This window comes from Telopea speciosissima, chromosome 10, assembly GCF_018873765.1.
Source record: "Telopea speciosissima isolate NSW1024214 ecotype Mountain lineage chromosome 10, Tspe_v1, whole genome shotgun sequence".
In the NCBI taxonomy this organism is placed as follows: domain Eukaryota; kingdom Viridiplantae; phylum Streptophyta; class Magnoliopsida; order Proteales; family Proteaceae; genus Telopea; species Telopea speciosissima.
Window position 1 is genome coordinate 2373335 of NC_057925.1, and position 21506 is coordinate 2394840.

The window sequence follows — 21506 nt, forward strand, 5'->3', positions numbered from 1 at the left end:
CATCTTGACCATAACATTCACAATAAAGTCCCATCTCAAAGAGTAGAAGGTTTTGTGGATGTTGATCTTCATAAGATCCATAGGGGGCTGGTTCTTTCTCTCAAAGCCTATGGCAAGCTGGTTGCAGAGGAGGATGTTGTCAAAGATGCTTCTTTCAGGGATGAAGGCAGATTGATTATATCACTGACCAGAGAGTCAAACACCAGCTTGAGCCTATTTGGATTAAAGCAATGAACTTATAGAGCAAGTCGAATAGGGAGATAGGATTGAAGTTCGTCATGGAGGAAGCACCTTCTTTCTTGGGGATCAAACAGAGGAAAGTGCGGTTGACCTCTTTGATCTGCTTAGGGTTAAAAGAAGAAACTTTGCAGAGCTTTCATGAGATCCGGTTTGATGATGTTCCAGGCGGGGGAGAAGAAACCTATTAAGAGGATCAGAATTAGAACTCAATGCTTGGATGTCTAAGGCAGACCCCAAGCCATATATTTATAATGAATAGAAAATAATCAAATCTGTTAATTGGCGATGTGAGACTAAACCACACACATAAAACAATGAAATAACAAGGAAAAAATGTCCAGAATACCCCCACGGTATTCTGGCCCATATATCAACACTCCCCCTCAAGTTGGAGCATATATATCATGCATGCCCAACTTGACTAGTATAGGATGAAACAGCTTGCAATTCAGCCCCTTAGTGAATACATTAGCCAGTTGATCGGTAGTCTTGACAAAGGGAACACAAATGAGGCCAGCTTCAAGCTTTTCCTTGATGAAATGTCTATCAATGTCCACATGTTTAGCGCGATCATGCTGAACAGGGTTATGAGCAATGCTAATAGCCGTTTTATTGTCACAATAAAGCATCATTGGAAGATGGACAGCAACACCAATATCCTGCAATAATCCTCTAAGCCAAAGAAGTTCACAAATGCCTTGGGCCATTGCACGAAACTCGGCTTCAGCACTGGACCTTGCCACAACATTCTGCTTTTTGCTGCGCCATGTAACAAGGTTCCCACCCACAAAGGAGCAATAGCTAGAGATGGACTTTCTATCAGAAGAACCAGCCCAGTCGGCATCAGTATAAGCTTCAATCTTGAGATGACCATTGGGAGATAAGAGAATTCCCTTTCTTGGAGCAGACTTCAAATACCTCAAAATACGACAGACTGCATCCATATAAGAGGAATAGGAATCATGCATGAACTGGCTCACCATACTTACAGCAACTGCTATGTCAGGTCTAGTGTGGGAAAGGTAGATTAATTTGTCCACTAACCGTTGATAACCACCTTTGTCAACAGGTTCACCCTCTTTCTCCCTAAGTTTTGCAGTAGCATCCATAGGAGTATCTGAAGGATGACAACCTAGCAGCTCTGTCTCAGTCAATAGATCAAGGATATATTTTCTTTGAGAAAGAAAGATGCCCTTTGAAGAGCGAGCAACTTCTATCCCTAGAAAACATTTTAGAGAACCTAGATCTTTGGCCTCAAACTCCTGGCCAAGGTGAAGCTTTAAATCCCAGAGAGCAGTATCATCATTACCAGTCACCATGATATCATCCACATAGACTATGAAAAGAGTAACCTTGTCACCAACTCGTCTGATGAACAAGGTGTGATCAGCATTGCTCTGCTTATAACCTGCTGTAATCATAGCCTTATGAAACCTGCCGAACCAAGCCCTAGGCGACTGCTTCAACCAATAGAGAGCACGTTTCAACCTGCAAACTCTGCCCCTAGTCCTGTCATCAGAGAAGCTTGGTGGAATATCCATATATACCTCCTCCTCAAGCTCCCCATGGATGAAGGCATTTTTCACATCTAGCTGTTGAAGATCCCACCCAAGATTTGCAGCATAAGATAACAACACCCTGACAGTGTTGAGCTTTGCCACTGGTGCAAAGGTCTCCTGATAGTCAACTCCATAAGTCTGAGTGAACCCCTTTGCAACCAAACGTGCCTTATACCGATCCACTAAACCATCAGCCTTCTGTTTGACCACGAAGACCCATTTACATCCCACTGGTTTTTTCCCTGGAGGAAGAGTCACAAGATCCCATGTGTTTTTTTTGGGTAGTGCTCTCATTTCTTCCAACATTGCAGCCTTCCACTTTCCATCTATATATGCTTCCTGCCAAGTTTTAGGAATAGAGACAGAAGAAAGAGAGGCTACAAAAGCACGGAAAGAAGGAGAAAGAGAACTATACGAAACAAAGCGAGATATGGGATGTAAGGTGCAAGTCCTAGTACCTTTGCGATGAGCAATAGGTAGGTCGGAAGGAGAGAGATTACCAGGAGATGAAGGATCCGGGTCTGTAGCAGGCAATTGGATGGTACTGGTGCTACAGTGGGTTGCAGCTGCCCTCTGTTGGATTTGCCCCTCGTATAGGTGATGATGTTGGAGTTATCAATTCTCTTCTGAAATTCACCAATAGTTCTCTGGACTGGAGTCAGCTCGCCCTGTATAGGAGCATTAACAACACTATTTTCTATGGTCTCCCCCTGTACAGGATTCCCATTAGGTGAGGGAGGAACAACTAGAGGAAGCGGGGTATCCAAAGTAGGTTGGGCAGCAGCCGTGGGTGGTGGTAAAGTAGGCTGGACAGCAGCCGTAGGTGGTGGTAAAGTATCCATAGTAGGCTGGACAGCAGCCTGAGGAACCTCTGGTAGAGGAATCTCAAAAGGCACATCTTCACTAGAACTCTCCCCCTGAAGAGGTGGCGAAGAATTGTAAGAAAGGGACTCATGGAAAATAACATCCATACTAACCATGGTACGACGGGAAGGGGGATGGTAACACTTGTAACCTTTATGGGTCGGAGAATAACCCAAAAAAATACAGCGAAGGCCCCTAGGTTCAAGTTTGCCAGGAGATCTAGTATCCCTAGCATAACACACACAACCAAACACCTTGGGGGGCACAATAAAAGAGGAATTTCCCAACAAAATATCAGAGGGACTACCAGAGTTAAGAACTCAAGAAGGCAGGAGATTGATGAGATAGGCTGCAGTGAGTACCGCATCCCCCCAATATTGAGAAGGGACATTCCTCGCAAACATTAAAGCCCTGGCCATCTCTAACAAGTGGCGATTCTTTCGTTCCGCCACACCATTTTGGGCAAGGGTATCAACACAACTAGTTTGATGAAGGATGCCATGGTCAGCAAGATATTTTTGAAATTTGGATTCTGTATACTCCGTTCCATTATCACTTCTCAATACTTTGAGAGTAGCCTGGAACTGAGTTTGAATCATCTTATGAAAATGCTGAAAACATGAAAAAACTTGATTTTTTGTGTGTAAAAGATACACCCATGTATTCCTAGAATGACAATCTATGAAAGAGACAAACAAACGATGGCCAGAAATAGACGGTTTACGACTAGGGCCCCAAACATCAAAATGTACCAAATTAAAACAAGAAGAACTCCTTTTATTAGAAATTGGATAATTTGAACGTGTCTGTTTGGCCAGAACACAAGCCTCACAAAAAAAGTCATTCTGAGTACGAGGGGTGACCAAGCTAGGAAATAAATGAGCTAAAATTCCTAAAGGGGGGCGACCTAACCTAGAGTGCCACTGGTAGAGTTCAGAAGAGACCATGGAGTTCTGGTGTAGCGGAGGAGGCAATGGTGGTGGAGAGAAGCGACCATCATCAAGCAGGTACAACCCACCGTGCAATTTACCCAATCCAATCGTCTTCCCAGATTCCAGATCCCGAAACACACAATGAGATGGAAAAAAAGTGACTTTGCAGTTAAGATCACGAGTAATACTACTAATAGAAAGAAGGTTAGTAGTAAAGTTAAGATGAGTAATACTACTAATAGAAAGAAGGTTAGTAGTAAAGTTAGGAATGTGTAAAACAGAAGACAAGGGAAGAGAAGAAGTGCAGTTGATGATTCCCTTTCCAGAAATGGCAGAAAGGGAACCATCAGCCACCTTGACCTTGTCTTTCCTAGAAGTGGGGGAATATCTGTGAAACAAGCTAGAAGAACTGGTCATATGATCTGTAGCTCCAGAATCAATGATTCAAGGATGGGAAGCTACAGAAGCACAATGACCCCCAAATGCAATACCTGACCGGGCAAAATGTGAACCTGAAGGAGCAGAAGAACTGGCAGGAGCTGATGTAGTAGAGGCAACAGCAGCAGAAGACCTGAGCATACGTAGGAGTGCCTGTAGATCATCCTGGGATAGACCAGTGTCAGTAGCAGGGGCTGCAGTAATACTTTCAGACTGATGGGCCTTGGTCTTTTGCTTTGTCTTTGTCTTGGCAGCCCTTTTTAGCTTCAAAGTCAGCCGATTTCCCATGAAGTTTCCAGCACTTGTACTTGGTGTGATAGGGTTTGTGACAGTGCTCACAAACGACAGTCCCTATGGTAGAATCACCAAGAGAAGAAGTGCTATTAGGCGCAGGAATAGCAGGGGCAGCAGCTTTGAGAGCTAATCTGTCAGTAACAAGAGAATGCAACATAGCAGCCCGACGGTTCTCCTCAAAGGACACCAAGGCATAAGATTGTTCAAGTGTGGGAAAAGGCTTATGGCCCAACACTTGAACACGAATCTGATCATACTCCACATTTAAGCCAACTAGAAAATCGTAGACCCTAATCTTGTCCACATGCTTCTTATAGGAGGCAATATCAGCAGCTGTACTCGGGTGAAAGTCAGAAAAATGGTCCAATTGCTGCCAAAGGCTACGCAAGGTAGCATAATATTTGGAGACTGTCAACTCTCCCTGAGTAGTGTGAAGGACCTTCTTCCTGATTTCATATACCTGGGCATCATTGCCAAGCTATCCATAAGTCTCCTTGCAAGCAGCCCAAATTTCCGCGGCTGTGTCAAGGAGAAGAAAATTGTTCTGTAGCTCTATAGTCATAGAACCGATCAGGTAGGACATAAGAACTCCATTGTGGGCAAGCCATTTGTCCTGAGCAGCCCCAACCTCAGTAGGCATAGCAATGGTTCCCCTAATATGACCAGTAAGGCCACAGCCTGCAATGGCAAAGGAGGTAGACCTAGACCAAAGCAGATAATTTGTGCCATCCAACTTGATTGGATTTGGGGAAAAATTAAGATAATCTGGTTTGCTGTTTCCATCACCAACAGAAGTAGCAGTCGAATCCACAGAGTCACCCATGAAGACAAGAGAGAACCCCAAATCGCAGAATGGGGCTGTAGTGAAGAGAAACCCAACAAAACCTTCAAGTTAAGGGCTGAAAAAAGGATGAGAACCTTCTAGTAATGAAGGAATGAATGCCTCCAAAAATCAGCAACAATAGATAAGTAGAACCTTGAGATCGATTTTTTTCAGGGTTTTGTTCAAAACCCTAAAAGTGCTGAAATCGATAAGAGGAGAAGATGCCCAAACAGTGAGTAGAAGAGGCTGAAGTTGCTGTCGAAGATACCTTGAATAGGGGAGAATCACTCCTCAAAAAATCAGAATCAACTGACAGGTGGAACCCCAAGATCGATTATTGTCAGGGTTTTGAAAAACCCTGAGATTGTGAAAAAACAATCGAACTTGAGGGGTCTTCAACTTGATGTAGATGCTGGAATACCAATCTGCTGCAGTTTCTGAGCTTCAAAAAGGTGAACAAATCCCTTATAGTAGAGATGGAATCTGTCCAAGGAAGGCTGAAGTCTTCAAATGTTGCAGCACAGAGGCAAAAAACCTATCGATCAGGTCCGAATATCATGGGATGAGGTAAGAAAAAGGAGGCAGCAACTGGATCAACAGATCACCTCATCAGTGCTGCCCTATGGACAAAAAGGAAAGCAAAACAAAGGGAAGAAGAGAAGAGAAGAGAAGGGAGATCGAGAATTAGAGAGAGGAGGGGAATCGAGAATGGTAAAAAGTTCTAATTCACAACCAGCTCTGATACCATGTTAAGAGGATCAGAATTAGAACTCAATGCTTGGATGTCTAAGGCAAACCCCAAGCCATATATTTATAATGAATAGAAAATAATCAAATCTGTACATTGGCGATGTGGGACTAAACCACACACATAAAACAATGAAATAACAAGGAAAAAATGTCCAGAATACCCCCACGGTATTCTGGCTCATATATCAACAAAACCCATACTAAAGCCATCCGGACAAAGAGCCTTATTGGCCTTGTGAGACTAGACAGCAGAGAGGATTTCCTCCTTAGAAGGAGGACAATCCTGGTTGTGCGCCTAAGAATTTTGTTAGTATCAAAGATTTTTCTTTTTTATGAATAATAACAAAGGAACCTATAAGATTGGGCTAGGCTTGACTTGCGTAGAAACCTCTTGGTAGATGAAGAGCCCACTCAACCCAAAATAAAGGGGAAAAATTGAACATTTATAGATATAATAAAGCAAAATGGTCCTTTCATAAGAAAAGCTACCCCCCCCCCCCCCCCCCAAAGTGAGGGGGGAAGTTTAAAACATATCATAAGAAAGAGAATTTTCAGCAAATCAATTAAACAAGATAGGAGTATGAAAAATGGAAACATTTTTGTCTTCACATATCTAAGTAATATAAGTAACCATTCCATCAACAACCTAAAACTGAAGGGAAGATTCGGAAGAGATCGGGCAAATAGAGGAACATCTATCTGTTGCAGATAAATTTAAAAAAAAAAAAAACACAGAAGAGCACATAACATAATTTACCTGCTGTACAACAGCATCCCGGTAAAACCTATACAAGTGCAGTAGCATTGCAATCCTATCAACTTGCAAACAATATATCCTACCATACCTGTAAATATTGACACATATTTAGTAAAAGAAATACATCTGAAATGCCATGCTATAGAAGACGTATTAAAGAGGTGAATTGAATTGTTCTTAGCAAGAAAAAACAACAGAAAAGACTACATTGTAACAATATGAACATCTTCTGCAGCTAGGACAGGTTTCTTGTTCGCCTCAGCATTTGCCATCACCATCTCAAACCTTGGCAAGCGAACAACTCCTCCAGATGAAAACTGAAAAAAGAACATGATTGGGCATGTTATTGTGCATTATCTAAGGCTTAGATGAGAAGAAATGCCCCAAAACTTTGTTGGAGAAATAGAAAAGTCATAAATATCAACAGATGTTGAAGAATAATTGAATATCAGCATTGGAAAAGACTCGAAGTTACTCAAAGAGATCCAGTTGATAGAATCATAGAAATATGAAGTAACTATTTATTTAAGTCATTAACCAACACAGAGGCAGCATACAGATATGCCCAGATTCAAAGAAGCAAAGAGTTATTTTTCTCACTGAGGAAAGTATTGTAACAGTGCCAACCTGTGATTTTGCAACTCTTGCAAGAAAACAGAGTTGGTAAATAAACTAGAGTATGTGTATCATCACAAGTTACTTTCTTGCACAGGATGTGATGCTTGTCAAATTAAAGGTCTGTAATGGTTCTATCCAAATGTGGAGATTTGAGAAATATGGCTTATGACATTATGGTCACAGCTCCACTTTATTTATAATGAATTAGAGAACATTCCAGAATAGGTACAAGGACAGAAAGACCCCTAGGACATAAATACCCTTGAACCCCTATTACAACACTCCCCCTCAAGTTGGTGCATAAATATCAAACATGCCCAACTTGCTAACTATAGAACTAAAACTTTAACTACGAATTCCCTTAGTGAGATTATCAGCTAATTGCTCACTAGATTATCAGCTTCTCCTTGATGATGTGACGATCAATCTCAACATGCTTGGTGCGATCGTGTTGAACTGGATTATGTGCGATGCTTATTGCTGATTTTCTGTCACAATAAAGGTGCATCGGCAGCTCAACGTGAACCCATAAATCTCGTAGGAGTCCCCGAAGCCAAAGGAGTTCACATACACCATGGGCCATAGCCTGAAACTCTACTTCTGCACTAGATCGAGCAACTATAGCCTGCTTCTTGCTCCGCCAAGTAACCAAGTTGCTTCCAACAAAGGTGCAATAACTTGAGGTGGATCTCCTATCATCCGGACATCCCGCCCAATCTGCATCAGTGAAAGCCTCAACTCACAAGTGATTTTGAGGAGAGAAAAGAACACCTTTTCCTAGAAAAGACTTCAAATACCTCAAGATTCTATATGCTGCCTCTAGATGATATTGGTTAACAATACTCACAGCGAAGGCTAAATCTGTAGTGTGTGGGAAAGATTTATCAGGCATCTCACCAACCTTTGGTAGCTACCCTTATCTACCGGCTTTCCATCATTACTCTTTAGATGAGTGTTAGGTTCTAATGGAGTGTCGACAGGCTTACATCCCAGCATCTCTATGTCCGGCAAAAGGTCAGGTGTATACTTTCATTGAGATAGGAAGATACCTTGAGCTGAATGGGAAACTTCGATTCCAAGAAAATATCGCAGTTTTCCCAGGTCCTTAATGTCAAACTCTGTCCCCAAGTAGGTCTTCAGTTTGATTATTTCACCAGCATCACTCCCAGTAATTACTATGTCATCTACATAGATAATCAAAACTGTGATATGATGGCCCGTCTTCTTGATAAACAACGTGTGATCAGAATTATTTTGTGTATAGTCAATCGACACCATGGCTCTATGGAAACGACCAAACCAAGCTCTTGGGGATTGTTTTAAACCATATAAAACCCTCTTCAAATGACACACTTTGCCTTGAGTTTCTAGGACAGCAAAGCCAAGAGGGATATCCATATACACCTCTTCTTCGAGCACCCCGTGGAGAAAGGCCTTCTTCACATCAAATTGTTGGAGATCCCATTCTTCGTTAACAACCCAGGAGATAATTACCATGACAATGTTTTAGCTACTGGGGCAAATGTTTCTTGATAGCCGATCCATGAGTCTGAGTAAAACCTCTAGCAACCAGCCTTGCCTTGTATCTTTCCACCGTTCCATTAGCGTTCTGCTTAACTACGAAAACCACTGGCAGCCTACGGGTTTCTTTCCTGGAGGAAGAGTCACCAAGTCCCAAGTGTCATTTTTTCCCAAGGCATTCATTTCTTCATTCATTGCTTCTTTCCACCTTGAATTAGCTAGTGCTTCCTACTAGGTGTTAAGGATGGAAACAGAGGAAAAGGAAGAAACAAATGCATAGAAAGATGGAGAAAGGGAGTTATATGAAACAACATTAGAAATGGGATGTTGGGTACAATTTCTACGTGGCTTACGAATAGCAATTGGTAAGTCAAGACTAGGATCAAAAGGAGACTCACCAGAAGGAACAGGGATACTAGGACTTGAGATTGGTAATGCCGATTGGTTAGGAGCAGTGGTGGTGGTATTGTCAACTTGCTTTCTTTTATGCCACGTTCCTCTAGTAAATATCTTCAAAGTAGGCTCACCATGCTCCCCCTGAATTAGAGGCTGCTCCTATTCTTGTCCTATTATACCATCCTCAAGCTCAATAGACTGATCTTCTATTGTAGGCACATCAACATCCAATGGAGCAATCAAAGGCATCTCTTCACTTGTAGGCTTCCCCTGAAGAGGTGTATGAGAGGGGAAATAAGCCTCTATCTCCCAAAAGATTACATCCATAGTGACAAACAATTACTGGGAAGGAGGATGGTAACACTTATACCCCTTTTGGGTAGTAGAATATCCCAAAAAAATGCAACGCAAACCCTTTGGATAGAACTTGCCACTGACATGATGATTGTGGGCAAAGGCCACACAACCAAAAACTTTGGGAGGCACCACAAAGGAAGAGGAACCTAATAACACTTCAATAGGGCAGAAAAAGGCCAACACCCGGGAGGGTAGCCTATCGATAAGATATGCTGCCAAGAGAACTGCATCACCCCAGAAACGAGGTGGAACATTCATTTCAAACATCAAAGATCAAGCAACTTTGAAGAGGTGACGATTCTTCTTTTCGGCCACACCATTCTGGGCAGGAGTGTCCACACAGGAGGTTTGATGTATAATCCCATGAATAGACAAATAGGCTTGAAGAGAACCGTCGATGTATTCCTTCCCATTGTCAGTCCGAAGATTTTTCACCTTGGCATCAAATTGCATCTGGATCATTTTGTGCGCTCTTCTGCCGCATAAGATAAACCCAAATAGTACGGCTAAAACAAGTAATGAATGTGACAAACCAACAATAACCAGATGTAGAAACACAACAGGCAGGGCCCCTAATATCAGAATGAATTAGACCAAAGGGAATTAAATTTCTATTATCTAAAACCAGGTAAACAACTCTAGTCTGCTTTATGAAAATATAAGCATCACAAGTACAATTGTTCGGATTATTATTCTTTACCAAACTAGGAAATAAAGTAGATGAAACGTCTAGAGGAGGGTAGCCCAAACAACGATGCTACCTATGTAGATAGGCCAAAGCAGACGCTGAAGAGTCAGAAGAAGGGGCCTGAGAGAAAGGTGATGGAGAACTGTGAAGCAAGTAGAGACCACCAACCACTTTACCACTGCCAATCGTACGACTTGTCACCAAATCCTGGAAAAGACAATGAGTAGGAAAGAATATTACTTTTCAGTTTAAATCCAGTGTAAGTGATGCAGATTTATCACCAAATTGGGCTTCTTTTATTAGGAATAAGTCTAGGGTTGGGTTATATACATGTTGGGCTTTTGATCCCATGGGTTTCAAAAGTAATAGGCCACTTTTATGGGCCTAAACTATGGGTAGTAGGGTTACATATAGGATTAGTTAGTAGATTTCCTTGGTTAGTGGTCATGTGATCACTTGGTGATCATGTGGTGGTCATGTGACTATTTAATTGTTATTTAAGTTGGGCTGGGTTAGGACTCTATAAGTCCAGCCATGTTTTGAGTCTATTTCTTTTAGTATTTCAGTTTCCTAGTCAGTTTAAGTTACCTAATAGGTTAAGGATTGGGTTAGACCTTTCCTTTTTAGTGTAGGAGTCTATTTTTGAGTCTTTTATATAAGGTTGTAAGGTGGGCAAACATTGAACACGAATTTGATTAATGAAAAAGCTTTTGCTTGCTGCCATAGCTGCTGCTCTGCTCTGTTGACTGAGGCCTTGTGAGTCATATCAAGGTGGAAGGGATTGGTGGACTCTGATCGACTCCTTGCATCTGTTAAGATCGGGAGGTCCTGCTCAAGCTCATCTTCAAGCTGCCATTGAAGAACCTACAATCCAGTAAGTTATTTTACTGTTTTAGCATTCCCCTTCTTCTTCTAACCTTCCAACCTAAGCTTCCATTAAAACCCATCGATCCCCATTAAACCCTAGATCATCTAAAGTCTGTCCAGCACAATTCCTTCATTAGAATCCACCCAAAACTGGATCACAGCTCCCTTACACCACACCCTACACTCGACTTAGCTCCCAGCCCCATCTATCCATAAAAACCCTAATTTCCCCTCACCATCATTGAAACCCAAAACCCTAAAACCTGCCCAGACCTAACCAGCCTACAGAATTCAACCATATTACACTCGAACTTTCCCATACTGCCCTTACCACTCGGCCAGAAGACCTGTCCAGAATTCCCCCTCCAAACCCTAAATTCATCTCTTTTCTAATTCCCAAAACCCGAAACCCTAACCCTAATTTTTTCTGTAATTTCAATTTTCACTTAAACCTAATAAAACCTATATCATTAGCTTCCCCTGGACCTGCCTAGCTTTATCATCTATCACACCTACCCATTACCATAATCCTAACCCTAAATCTGACCTAATTCCCCAAGTCTGCCCATACAGCCAGCTGTTTTAGAAGATCCTAATTTGCCTGGCTCCAAGTAGACCTTTGTCTATCTAGTACTACGTTAGTAAGACTACTAATAGAGAGTAAATTAGTAGAGAAGTTGGGAACATCCAATACAGATGAAAGAGATATGGAAGGAGTACACTTAATGATGCCCTTCCCAGAAACAAGAGAAAGGGAACCATCAGCCACATGAACTTTACTATTACCTGACAACTGAGAATATTGACAGAATTGAAAAGGAGAACCAATCATATGGTCAGTGGCACCCAAGTCAATTATCCAGGAAGTGGATACGACTGATGTACTATGGCCACAAAAAGGAATAGTTGGATGGGAAGATGAAGACAAAAAAGGCAAGTCAGAGAACCCTAGCAGGGAAATGGCCAAAGCTACAGATGGAGTTGGTGAAGAAGATGAGTCCAGCCGGGTCATCAAACGACATAGGTGCTGAAGTTCCTCCTAAGAAGGAGATTGGTCAGAAGTTGTATCCTCAGATGAAGTCTGATTTACTTTAGCTGAAGAAGAACGACTCTACCCACGTCCCTGAGGATTATTGGGACTCCCATGTAATTTCCAACATCTGTCTTTTGTATGTCTTTACTTCCCACAATAATCACACTTCAGTGGAACTCGATCAGGAGTAGAATGATCACCAGTACCAAGAGAAAGCCCCCCACGAAATGAACTTTGTGGGCTAGAGTAAAGGGCTGATCGTTTCTGGGTAACTGGGTGAACCATAGCATTGTGACGGCTGTCTCTGATTGCACCATTGCATAAGCCTACTTATGTGTAGGAAAGGGATCACGATTTAGGACATGAGCCTGAATCTGATCAAACTCAATGCTAAGGCCGGCAAGAAAATCGAAGACACGGAGACTCTTCCCATTTTTTAAAAGCAGTAGCATCAACATCACATGTAGCGGTAAAAGGCCCATTAAAATACAATTGTAGCCACATGCTACGTAGTTTGGAATAATGACCACGAGAACCAATGGCAAGATAGCAAGACCGCGACCACATCAAATAATTGCTCCCATTCAATTTAATGGAGTTGGCAGGGAACGGAAGGAAGTCAAGTTGATTAACTCCTTGTCCAGTAGATGCGATGGAGATCTCAGTCTGCCATAGGTGCTGGTCAAGGCAGATTCAAGAACACATCGATACCAAAGGAATCCCGAAAGAAACATCAAACACCCATAAACGAAAAGAAGATTCAGACGATGGATTGGTCAAAAAATCCCTTGGTGGGAAAAAAACTCACCACCAAGGGTGAATCAAGAAGGTGACGAAGGCGGAGGTGGTGGAGGTGGGTAGCAGAAGTGGTGGTGGAAGTAGAAGGTGGCGGTGCCTGGTGGTACTTGCGGCCCAAGAAACGAGAAACAGAAAGAGAGAAGGAGGGTAGAGAGGACCTAGGCTTTATGAAGGAAACCATTAGGGTTCGGATCCCGATCTGGATCCCTGCTCTGATAGCATGTGGAGATTTGAGAAATATGGCTTATGACATTATGGTCACAGCCCCACTTTATTTATAATGAATTAGAGAACATTACAAAATAGGTACAAGGACAGAGATACCCTAGGACATAAATACCCTTGAACCCATAGTACAACACCAAGGATTTAAACTATGGTATCAGAGAATAGATTGGCGGCATCCATTCGGGATACAGCTCAGCCCATCTGGCTGATATTGGCCTACCTTTGAGGAAGATCTGCTGGATCGGTGAGCCAATCCTGATAAAAATTATGCTGTCCGATCCGGCCAATCTGGTCCCAATTTAATCTTGGCTCTGTAAGCTTTATGGAGCTAAGATAGCTCACAAGTTAAAGCCAACTCTTTAAAGAAAAGGAAAGATAACTCTACAGAATTTTCCTCAGATGCTAAAGATTGCACGGCCTGAAACTTTAAAAGCATATTAGCAGACCTATCATCTGGACTGATATTTTAGGTGCAATTCAATTAACAGGTTTTACATTAACTACCATAAATTAATTCAGTTTCTGCTGAATGCTAAGAAACATAAATGACAACAAAACTTAAACAATGGTACATCCCAAACTTTAAAACCCTTTATATAGCTGACATCAGCAGATATACCTGAAATCCTGTGAAAGACTTGCACTGCATTCCAGAGGCAAGAAGAACCAACCGACTTTCATGTGTGTAAACATACCAGCTTACATTCAATCTTTTTGTCTCAACCAAGCGAAGTGCCTTCAATTCAGGTTCATATGCATACATATCCACCCCACTGTAATTGGACTTCATATCAATAAAATGAATTTTTTTTTTTAAAAAAAAGCATAATTTAATGAGGCTAAAGAACATCCAGACTAGATCAGCTGAAAAAGGAAATACAATAGTCAAGTTAAAAGGGAAGGAACTCCATCTGAAAGTTTTCCGCAAAGTTTGTATCTATTCCGAAGTAAACTCAATGCAAGACATGTGCTTAAGGAAAACCCCGCCTTACAAAATAAGACGAGGCACAACATAGTTTGTCTATGATATAACAAATCAATGTATAATTAACATCAATCATAATTCATGGACACAAACAAGCACAGTATCCACCTTGCAGCACCGCTGGGAAATTGACCAAGTTAACAATTATATAATGCACGTAGCCACATGATGAAGCCTTTGTAAAATATATGAGGTGATGCTTACCAAATACACATACGCACACATGCGTGCACACACACAAAAGATACTAAAAACAAGATGCAGTGCAAAGTGATGCATCAAAAGCAACAGATTCCTAACACCTCCATTCCCCAGCAGATGTGCAAAAAAATAAACAGAAACTCCTGACCATCATATAATTTTGGACCAAACAGCTTCAACCAAATTCAAATTGTGCTTTCCTGTATAATAAATTCAAGTTGCATTGCCTGCAAATAATTAGCACCTGATTGGTATCTTTTGTAGTACATACCTAGTCTTCACAAATATAACATCACAGGTTGGGCAATCTGTCCAAAAAAATCCCAGTATGCTCTCAGATTCTGATTTACACCTATGGACAAAAGCTTCCTCGGTACCTCTATTCCTGAACTCAATCACAAGAGTAGATCGTTGAATTCCAATGACCTTCGCATCTAGCGAATATCGAATAGAAAGTACCGGCCCTTCACCTATTGGATCAGATGTAGGAGCATCAAAAAGAGGATTAGGAACAGTTTTCCATGCAAAAACCTGCACAAAAAGAACATAAAAAGGGACTCCGTAAGACAGTGTATAAGTAAAAATATAGACTTGAAATACCATAATACTTGATATTCATCCCTCTTTTGCTGCTTCCATTCTCTGTAAGTTTAAAATTTTAGTTGGACCCAAGGTTCAAATATTGGCATTTGGTGAGCTGATGCATGTAGGTTACTGACCCAACATGAAATCCAGTGGAATCATAAAAAATCCATCGCCATATCATGCTTTTTTGATATATATCCAACGTAGGTCCTGTCCCTTCCTAGTTACCTAGACCTCTTAAAGGTCCAACTACATTGCATTGCCAGAATCCATGTTGTATATTTGAAACAGGTTGACCTCCTTGCTTCTCTCACGGTACAATCCTCTTCCCGCTGAGCCCCCTTTCTCCTTGGTCCACAGAGACAAAATGTAGGACTGGTAAGATGAACATTGCATTTTCCCCCCTCGTTAAACCAATTGAAATCGTGTATGTGCTAAATATATATCACCTACCAAATCCATAGATCCATGATATACGTTCTTGTTTTTGAGAAAAAAAATTTACTTCTGTAATTGAAAAACTGTCTGTACAAAATGTCTCCCCCTCACCCTTATACCATATATCCACGCATTACCTTCAGATTGGCAAATATATCATCTATTTATTTTATGTGAGTATTCTTTTGGGAAAAAGGTCCATCAAAATATATAAGCAAACTTGGGCATAATTATCCTACACATCTCTTAACCTTTTGCCATGTCGAAGGACTAGGGTAGCAAGGGGGCAGGTATAACTGGTGTCACACCCGTTCCTGATGATTAGGGTTCAGATAAGGCCATGTACAGTATTTGAAAAACACAGGGAGTGAACACCCACCTCTTCCCCAGTGTCTTGGCTTGGCCTATGGGAACCTGTCTAAGTTACCTTGGAAAATTGAGGAGCTCCATCCATGTTTCAGAGTGGGCAGGGAGGATTGTGGTCAAGCACTAAGGCCATTTGGCATCCTATTATGTTTTTATTTCCTTTATAATAAAATCCTTTGCCATAAAACCTTCATCGAATATTGCAAGACATCAAGACCCTACTTCTTAACCTTAGCCAATTCCAATTGCACCATTCCCTCTAAAAACCCTAGTTTCACCTTAAACCCTAACTTTTCTGCACCTAAACAGAAAGCATTCTTCTCTTGATTTCATGATAGCAAATTCATATTCTAGGGCAATTTAGAGCATGATTTCACTCCTTGAAGCAGCCAGAAGGGGAGAGGCAGTGACACTTTTCTTTCATCTATTACAAAGTTCAGTTCAATCATCATGATGCACCAAATATACAAGCATATTTATGTACTCATCTATTAAACTTTTCATTCTGAATTTAGGTTACTTTACCTGATCAGATGTGACGGAGAGTAGTAACTTATTCCCATCATCATAGAATAGACCTCTTGATCCAGGAATGCTGCATCTTAGAGGTGGATGCTGAATGTAAACATGTGACAGCGCACCACATCCACTCAAACCAACAGTTGGCTGAGCACTTGATGCTTTTCCCAACATGTTATAATTTTCTTGTATTTCAGCCTTAACTATAAAACCTGGAAGTCTGGTAAATATTATTGTAGTTGGCCTCCAATGGTGGATACAGGATTTAAGGGAAGTACAACAATATCATACCAGTGCAACAACAGTGAATTATATGAAAGGTTATGGGAGCTTTAATATACCATATAAACACTAAAACAACGTTTATCAATTTAATAACATTTCATTGCTTTCTCCATGCTTCAGTTTGTCTTCTCGTTAACTTTTACAAGTAAATCTTGTGAAGTTCAATGAATGCCTTAAGTGTAAAAGGTACGAGCTCCTTAAACGTAAACCTGTACTTCAGACATTAAAAACAGTTAAACAGCAGAAGGAAATTTCATCCACAGTACTCTGATGGCAATGAAGAATGCATAAAATGAGAATATAAGACTCTGCATTCTCCTGATTTTCTTCTCTCCTGGCTTTACAAATAGAGGTTGTGGATCCCATATCACTGCTTCTACAGACTATGGAAAGAGGAGTTCAGTTGGATTCAGAGCCTAAAACTTCCCTCTCAGCTGCAAAGCAACAAAATATTTTAACATCAATAAAACGTAGAATAAATAAATTAGTTAATAATATACTTTTACAGAGAGGTAGTATAATATGTTCCATATCAATAGCAAAAGTGGTACCGTATTCTGCATGCATGCTTTTAGAGCAAGAAATTCCTTTAAACACGTATCACGTTCAACCTCTGGAACTTTTCCAGCAACGCAACTCCCATATTCTTTTGCCTGCAGAATCAGTGTCATAATTAAAGCAATATGATATACAGGTATCGATCAGATCTTACTTTCCCAACAGAGCTTAGTAACTGCAGTTAATGAGAAGTAAATATCCAAAATATGGAAATGTTTCTTTGTATAGTAGTTGTTATCATTGTTTTTTATTCTCCTTTATCAGCATCAAGAAACATGATGTTTAAAGACAAATTTCTTGCAACAGTTATCCTTTTTGAATCTCCAAGAAAAAATTTCTTCCTATAGATCTCCTATAGAAACTCCACTTTCTGAAGCCAAACAAAAAAACCCAAGTAATAATAAAAACATTTTACAATATTTTAATGGGTACTTATCCGTGTAACAATGGAAGGTGATGGTTCCAAAAATCACAAAACAAATCTGAGCCATCCATTTTTATGTTTTTATTGATCTAAACTGTCTAATCCCACTCAGAGTTGGGAGAGTGAACAATCATAATGTCTAGTGTACTGATAGAATGCATGGACATACACGGGATGTGTGCCAATACAAAAGGGGTATTTGATTGAATTAGTCTCTGAAATTTGACACGTGGCTAATAGAGACCATGTCCTCTCTATCCAACCATTGGAATGGACATATCCTCTATCCACGTGACATAATAAATGTTTTGTAACATTTGAAAAAATAACAGACCTTTGTGACAATAATAATTCACCTATTTATATAGGGGGAAAAAACTAGAGCATTATGTGCTAACAATGACTTCTATTTTGCTTAAAAGATGCATTCATCCAATTCATTTGTAGATAATTTGGCTTCTTTTTCTTTTTTTTTGGGGAGGGAGGGGGGTTTCAAGGGACTCTTGGTATTTAGGTCCTTTTCCTATTATGTTGTTCATTTAGGCTCTCCAACTGGTGTCGGTTGGTGCTGTTGTTTGTTGTATTTTATTTCTGTATTTATTCTCTCCTTATAATAAAAATTCTTATTTATAAAAAAAAGTACAGAAAAAACTCCAAGCAAAGCCAGGAGCATTGGAGATATTTGCATTTAATTTGGAATGTTCAATTCTTTTGTTCACACAGGAACCCCTCTCTTAGTCTCTTTTGTGAGGAGGACTCTTTTGGCAGTCATGTTTGACATCACAACCACATCTACTGGAACTGATGGAATGGATCATAGTGACTTTCCTTCTTTCCCTGTTAGCTCTATCAAGTTGGATGGGAGCAATTAATTGTTATGGTCTCAATCCTGCTTCATGTCTATCGATTCCCGTGGTTTTCCAGGTATTTAATAGGTGAATCTGAGAAGCCTACTACTGCTGGTCCCTCTTTGAAGAAGTGGAGTTTGGATAATTCTCTAGTAATGTCCTTCTTTATCAATTCCATGCAACCTAATATTGCATGGGATTACCTGTTATTGGATACCGCTTCAAAGATTTGGAAGGCTACCAAGGACACATACTCTCAAGTTGGGAATGACACCTAAGTTTATGAACTGAGGAAGAAAATACATGAAACCTGTTGGAATATGTAATCCAGAATACCGTGGGGGTATTCTGGTCTTTCGGGTGTTTTATTTATTCTTTATTTATGTATTTATGAGAAAGGGTAGAAATGTAATTAGGGATGTGACACTGTTCATGTGAACAGTGTCGGGAATAGTGTTTTTCCCTTGTTATCTCTTTTACTACTATAAATAGAGAGCTTGACTGATCTTATAGATAATTCAAGCCATTCTCCCATTCTCGGTTCAAGTCAACATGGTATCAGAGCTAGTCTGATCTAGGTTAGAAAAAGAGGAAAAAACCCTACTCCTTCCCTCCAATCGACTTCTTCCTTCTTCTCTCTTTCTCAGCTTCTCCTCCTTCTGGTTTTCTTCTTCTCATCCTTGTAAGGGGGCAGCACTAATGAGGTAAAAAACCTTAACCAATGATTTAGTTGATGCCCTCCTCCATTCAATCTCTTTTTTCCATTAAAATTCTGCTGGAACCATCTTTGCGAATTGGAGCTTTCCAGAATTTTTTGGAGATCAACTTCCTATCACTATTGAGGGCTGACCTTCCACCATTGGAGCTCCCTTTGCTCTCTTTTCCAGCACCTTCCTACCCTATTCCATTGACCTCCTTTCCTTTTTTTCTATTTCTCCATCTTTCATTAACCTTTCCAGCCTCTACCCTAATCGATCTCAACTTGTCAGGGCTTTTCAAAACCCTGACTCCAATCGATTTTAGGGTTTCCCTTTTCAGATGCAGTTAATTTTTTGGGGGTGATTCCCTACTATTACAAGCCATATTCGACCTAAGTTTGGACCCTTTCTGATGGCTGGATTTGTTTCTACAGCAAAACTTTCTTAACCTGCTAATTTGGTTACCTACTATAACCCTAACTCCAATTGAAAATTGAAATTAGGGTTACAGGTTTCAGCTTTTGCTGATTTTTGGAGGGCTGATTACTTCATCTACAAGGACCACTCGACCTCAATATTGGCCTCTTTCCAAGTGTTTGAAGACCCCTAACCCCAATCGGTCCTTATTTTCAGGGTTTTACAAAATCATGACACAAATCAATTTTTTGAGTTAGGGTTATTTGCTGCTACTGGAATTTTTTGGAGGTGTTTCTACCATCAAGAGACGCAACATACATCAACTACTCATGGCTTGAAGAAGTTCTATTTCGTGTGATAGCTGCTGCCCTATTTTTTTGCATTTTTTTGGTGTTTCTCCCTCTTGAAGATCAAGTCTCAATCACAAAAAGATGTTGGTTATTCGTATTGGAGATCCATTCAAGCAGCTCTGGACAGCATCTATTACACACCATCAACAATCTTTGACAAGTCATCATCTCTTTTATGAAGCCCCCTTTCCCTACAATCAATCTCAACTTTCAGGTTTTTTACAAAACCCAGACTATAATCGATCTAAGGGTTAAGGCAGTCCTCTCTTGCTGATTTTTTTAGGAGAGATTTGCAACCATCAGAGGAGTACTCGACCCAAGTTTCAACATCATTCATGGATTTATTTTGAAAAAAAATTCAGGTTCACACTTATGGCTCGATTTCATCATTTATCAACCTATTCTTTTACTTGTTCCTATGTGGCTTGCTGCTTCAACTACCTATGGATCTGTTGGGTTAATTAATTTATACTTGCTGGTTCTATCAAGCTTTACTACATACCTTGCTCTATTGATTGGCTTTTGTAAGCATGACTGGTTGACATGTTATTGCTGCCTTTATGAGGACTACTGTTGCCCTATTATTGAGTCTGAATATCCTACTATTGGAGTTCGAATTTCTTTCATTGTTGAAGACTCGAATTTACTACCTTAGAGATCAGCTTATTTGGGATTACAACAGCATTGTTTCATGGTTATTGGTTGCAACTACGAACCTATTCAGTTGTGTGAAGCTCTTCTACTGCTTTATATCCAGCTTACTTTGGAGCTTGTTCCTAGCAGTGTTTACTAATTCAGATCTGATCCAAGTTTTTTGTTGAAGTTTATTACATCAATTCTGTCCAGATATCTTCGTCAGTTCTATTTAGCATGAGGGAGTTTATAAATTGGAGTTTTGCACACTTGTTCTTCCTTGTTTGAAAATTGATCAAGCCTTGAAGATTGGAGTTTTTCCTTACTTCAAATCAGATCTGTATACTTATCAGATGTGAATATTGGAGTTTGGTGTTTGTCCCTTGCAAGAGTTTCCATCCAAGGAGTCTGTTTGGTCGTTTGAAGATGGTGGACAATTTCTATGTTGCATTATTTTTCTCCATAATTCATTATCCCACAACTTTTCTTTTCACTTCACCATCTCCCCTAACATACCTTTGGCATATACCCATAACGACTTTGGACGATAATGGTATTCTTTAAATTGCCATTTCTTCCTTTTACATTCCCTTAGCACCTTTTGGAAAATTCTGGAATATTATATTTTTGCCTTATCTCTTACATCTCTATTATGTCCACGTGTACTACTACACGTGAGGGAGAGATTATGTACAGTACACCTACAGACATTGTAGAAGCAGAACTTACAGGAATACTTGATGCAAAACATAGAAGATCAGTGTTTCCACCATTGCTATTGGGAATCCTTCTTGATTGGGTTGAATTTGCCGTAAGGGGGAGATGAAGAGTATTGAAGATGTTTGGTTATTGCCTGCCTATATGAGGTTCTACAGTTGGGTTGATCTTTTCCGCTACCTGATTCATTTGTTTCCGTTGCTTGCTGCCCTAGTTGCTTGTCTTCAAGATTATCAGTCAGAGATTCATCACTGGATAGCTATAGAAGATTGGTGAAAGCTGCCTTTTTTTGCTGATCAAGTCTGCCCAGTTTTTTGAA

At 40.4% G+C, this 21506-nt stretch overlaps 1 protein-coding gene across 4 annotated transcripts in view; it reads right to left on the bottom strand.

Annotated features, from left to right (window-relative positions):
- LOC122642470 (regulator of MON1-CCZ1 complex-like) overlaps positions 1 to 21506 on the bottom strand; it is a 45758-nt gene that overhangs the window by 13698 nt on the left and 10554 nt on the right. For 3 of the 4 annotated variants that reach the window (XM_043835969.1, XM_043835967.1, XM_043835968.1), the window contains 7 exons: positions 17094 to 17195; positions 16627 to 16976; positions 16264 to 16476; positions 14621 to 14880; positions 13783 to 13936; positions 6865 to 6974; positions 6658 to 6745 (listed from right to left, as the gene is read on the bottom strand). In XM_043835969.1, coding sequence (XP_043691904.1) covers positions 6658 to 6745; positions 6865 to 6974; positions 13783 to 13936; positions 14621 to 14880; positions 16264 to 16476; positions 16627 to 16638 — 837 coding nt within the window. In that variant the 5' untranslated portion in view covers positions 16639 to 16976; positions 17094 to 17195. Of the gene's footprint in view, positions 1 to 6657; positions 6746 to 6864; positions 6975 to 13782; positions 13937 to 14620; positions 14881 to 16263; positions 16977 to 17093; positions 17196 to 21506 lie in introns of all 4 variants that reach the window. The other variant, XM_043835970.1, reaches the window with a different exon arrangement.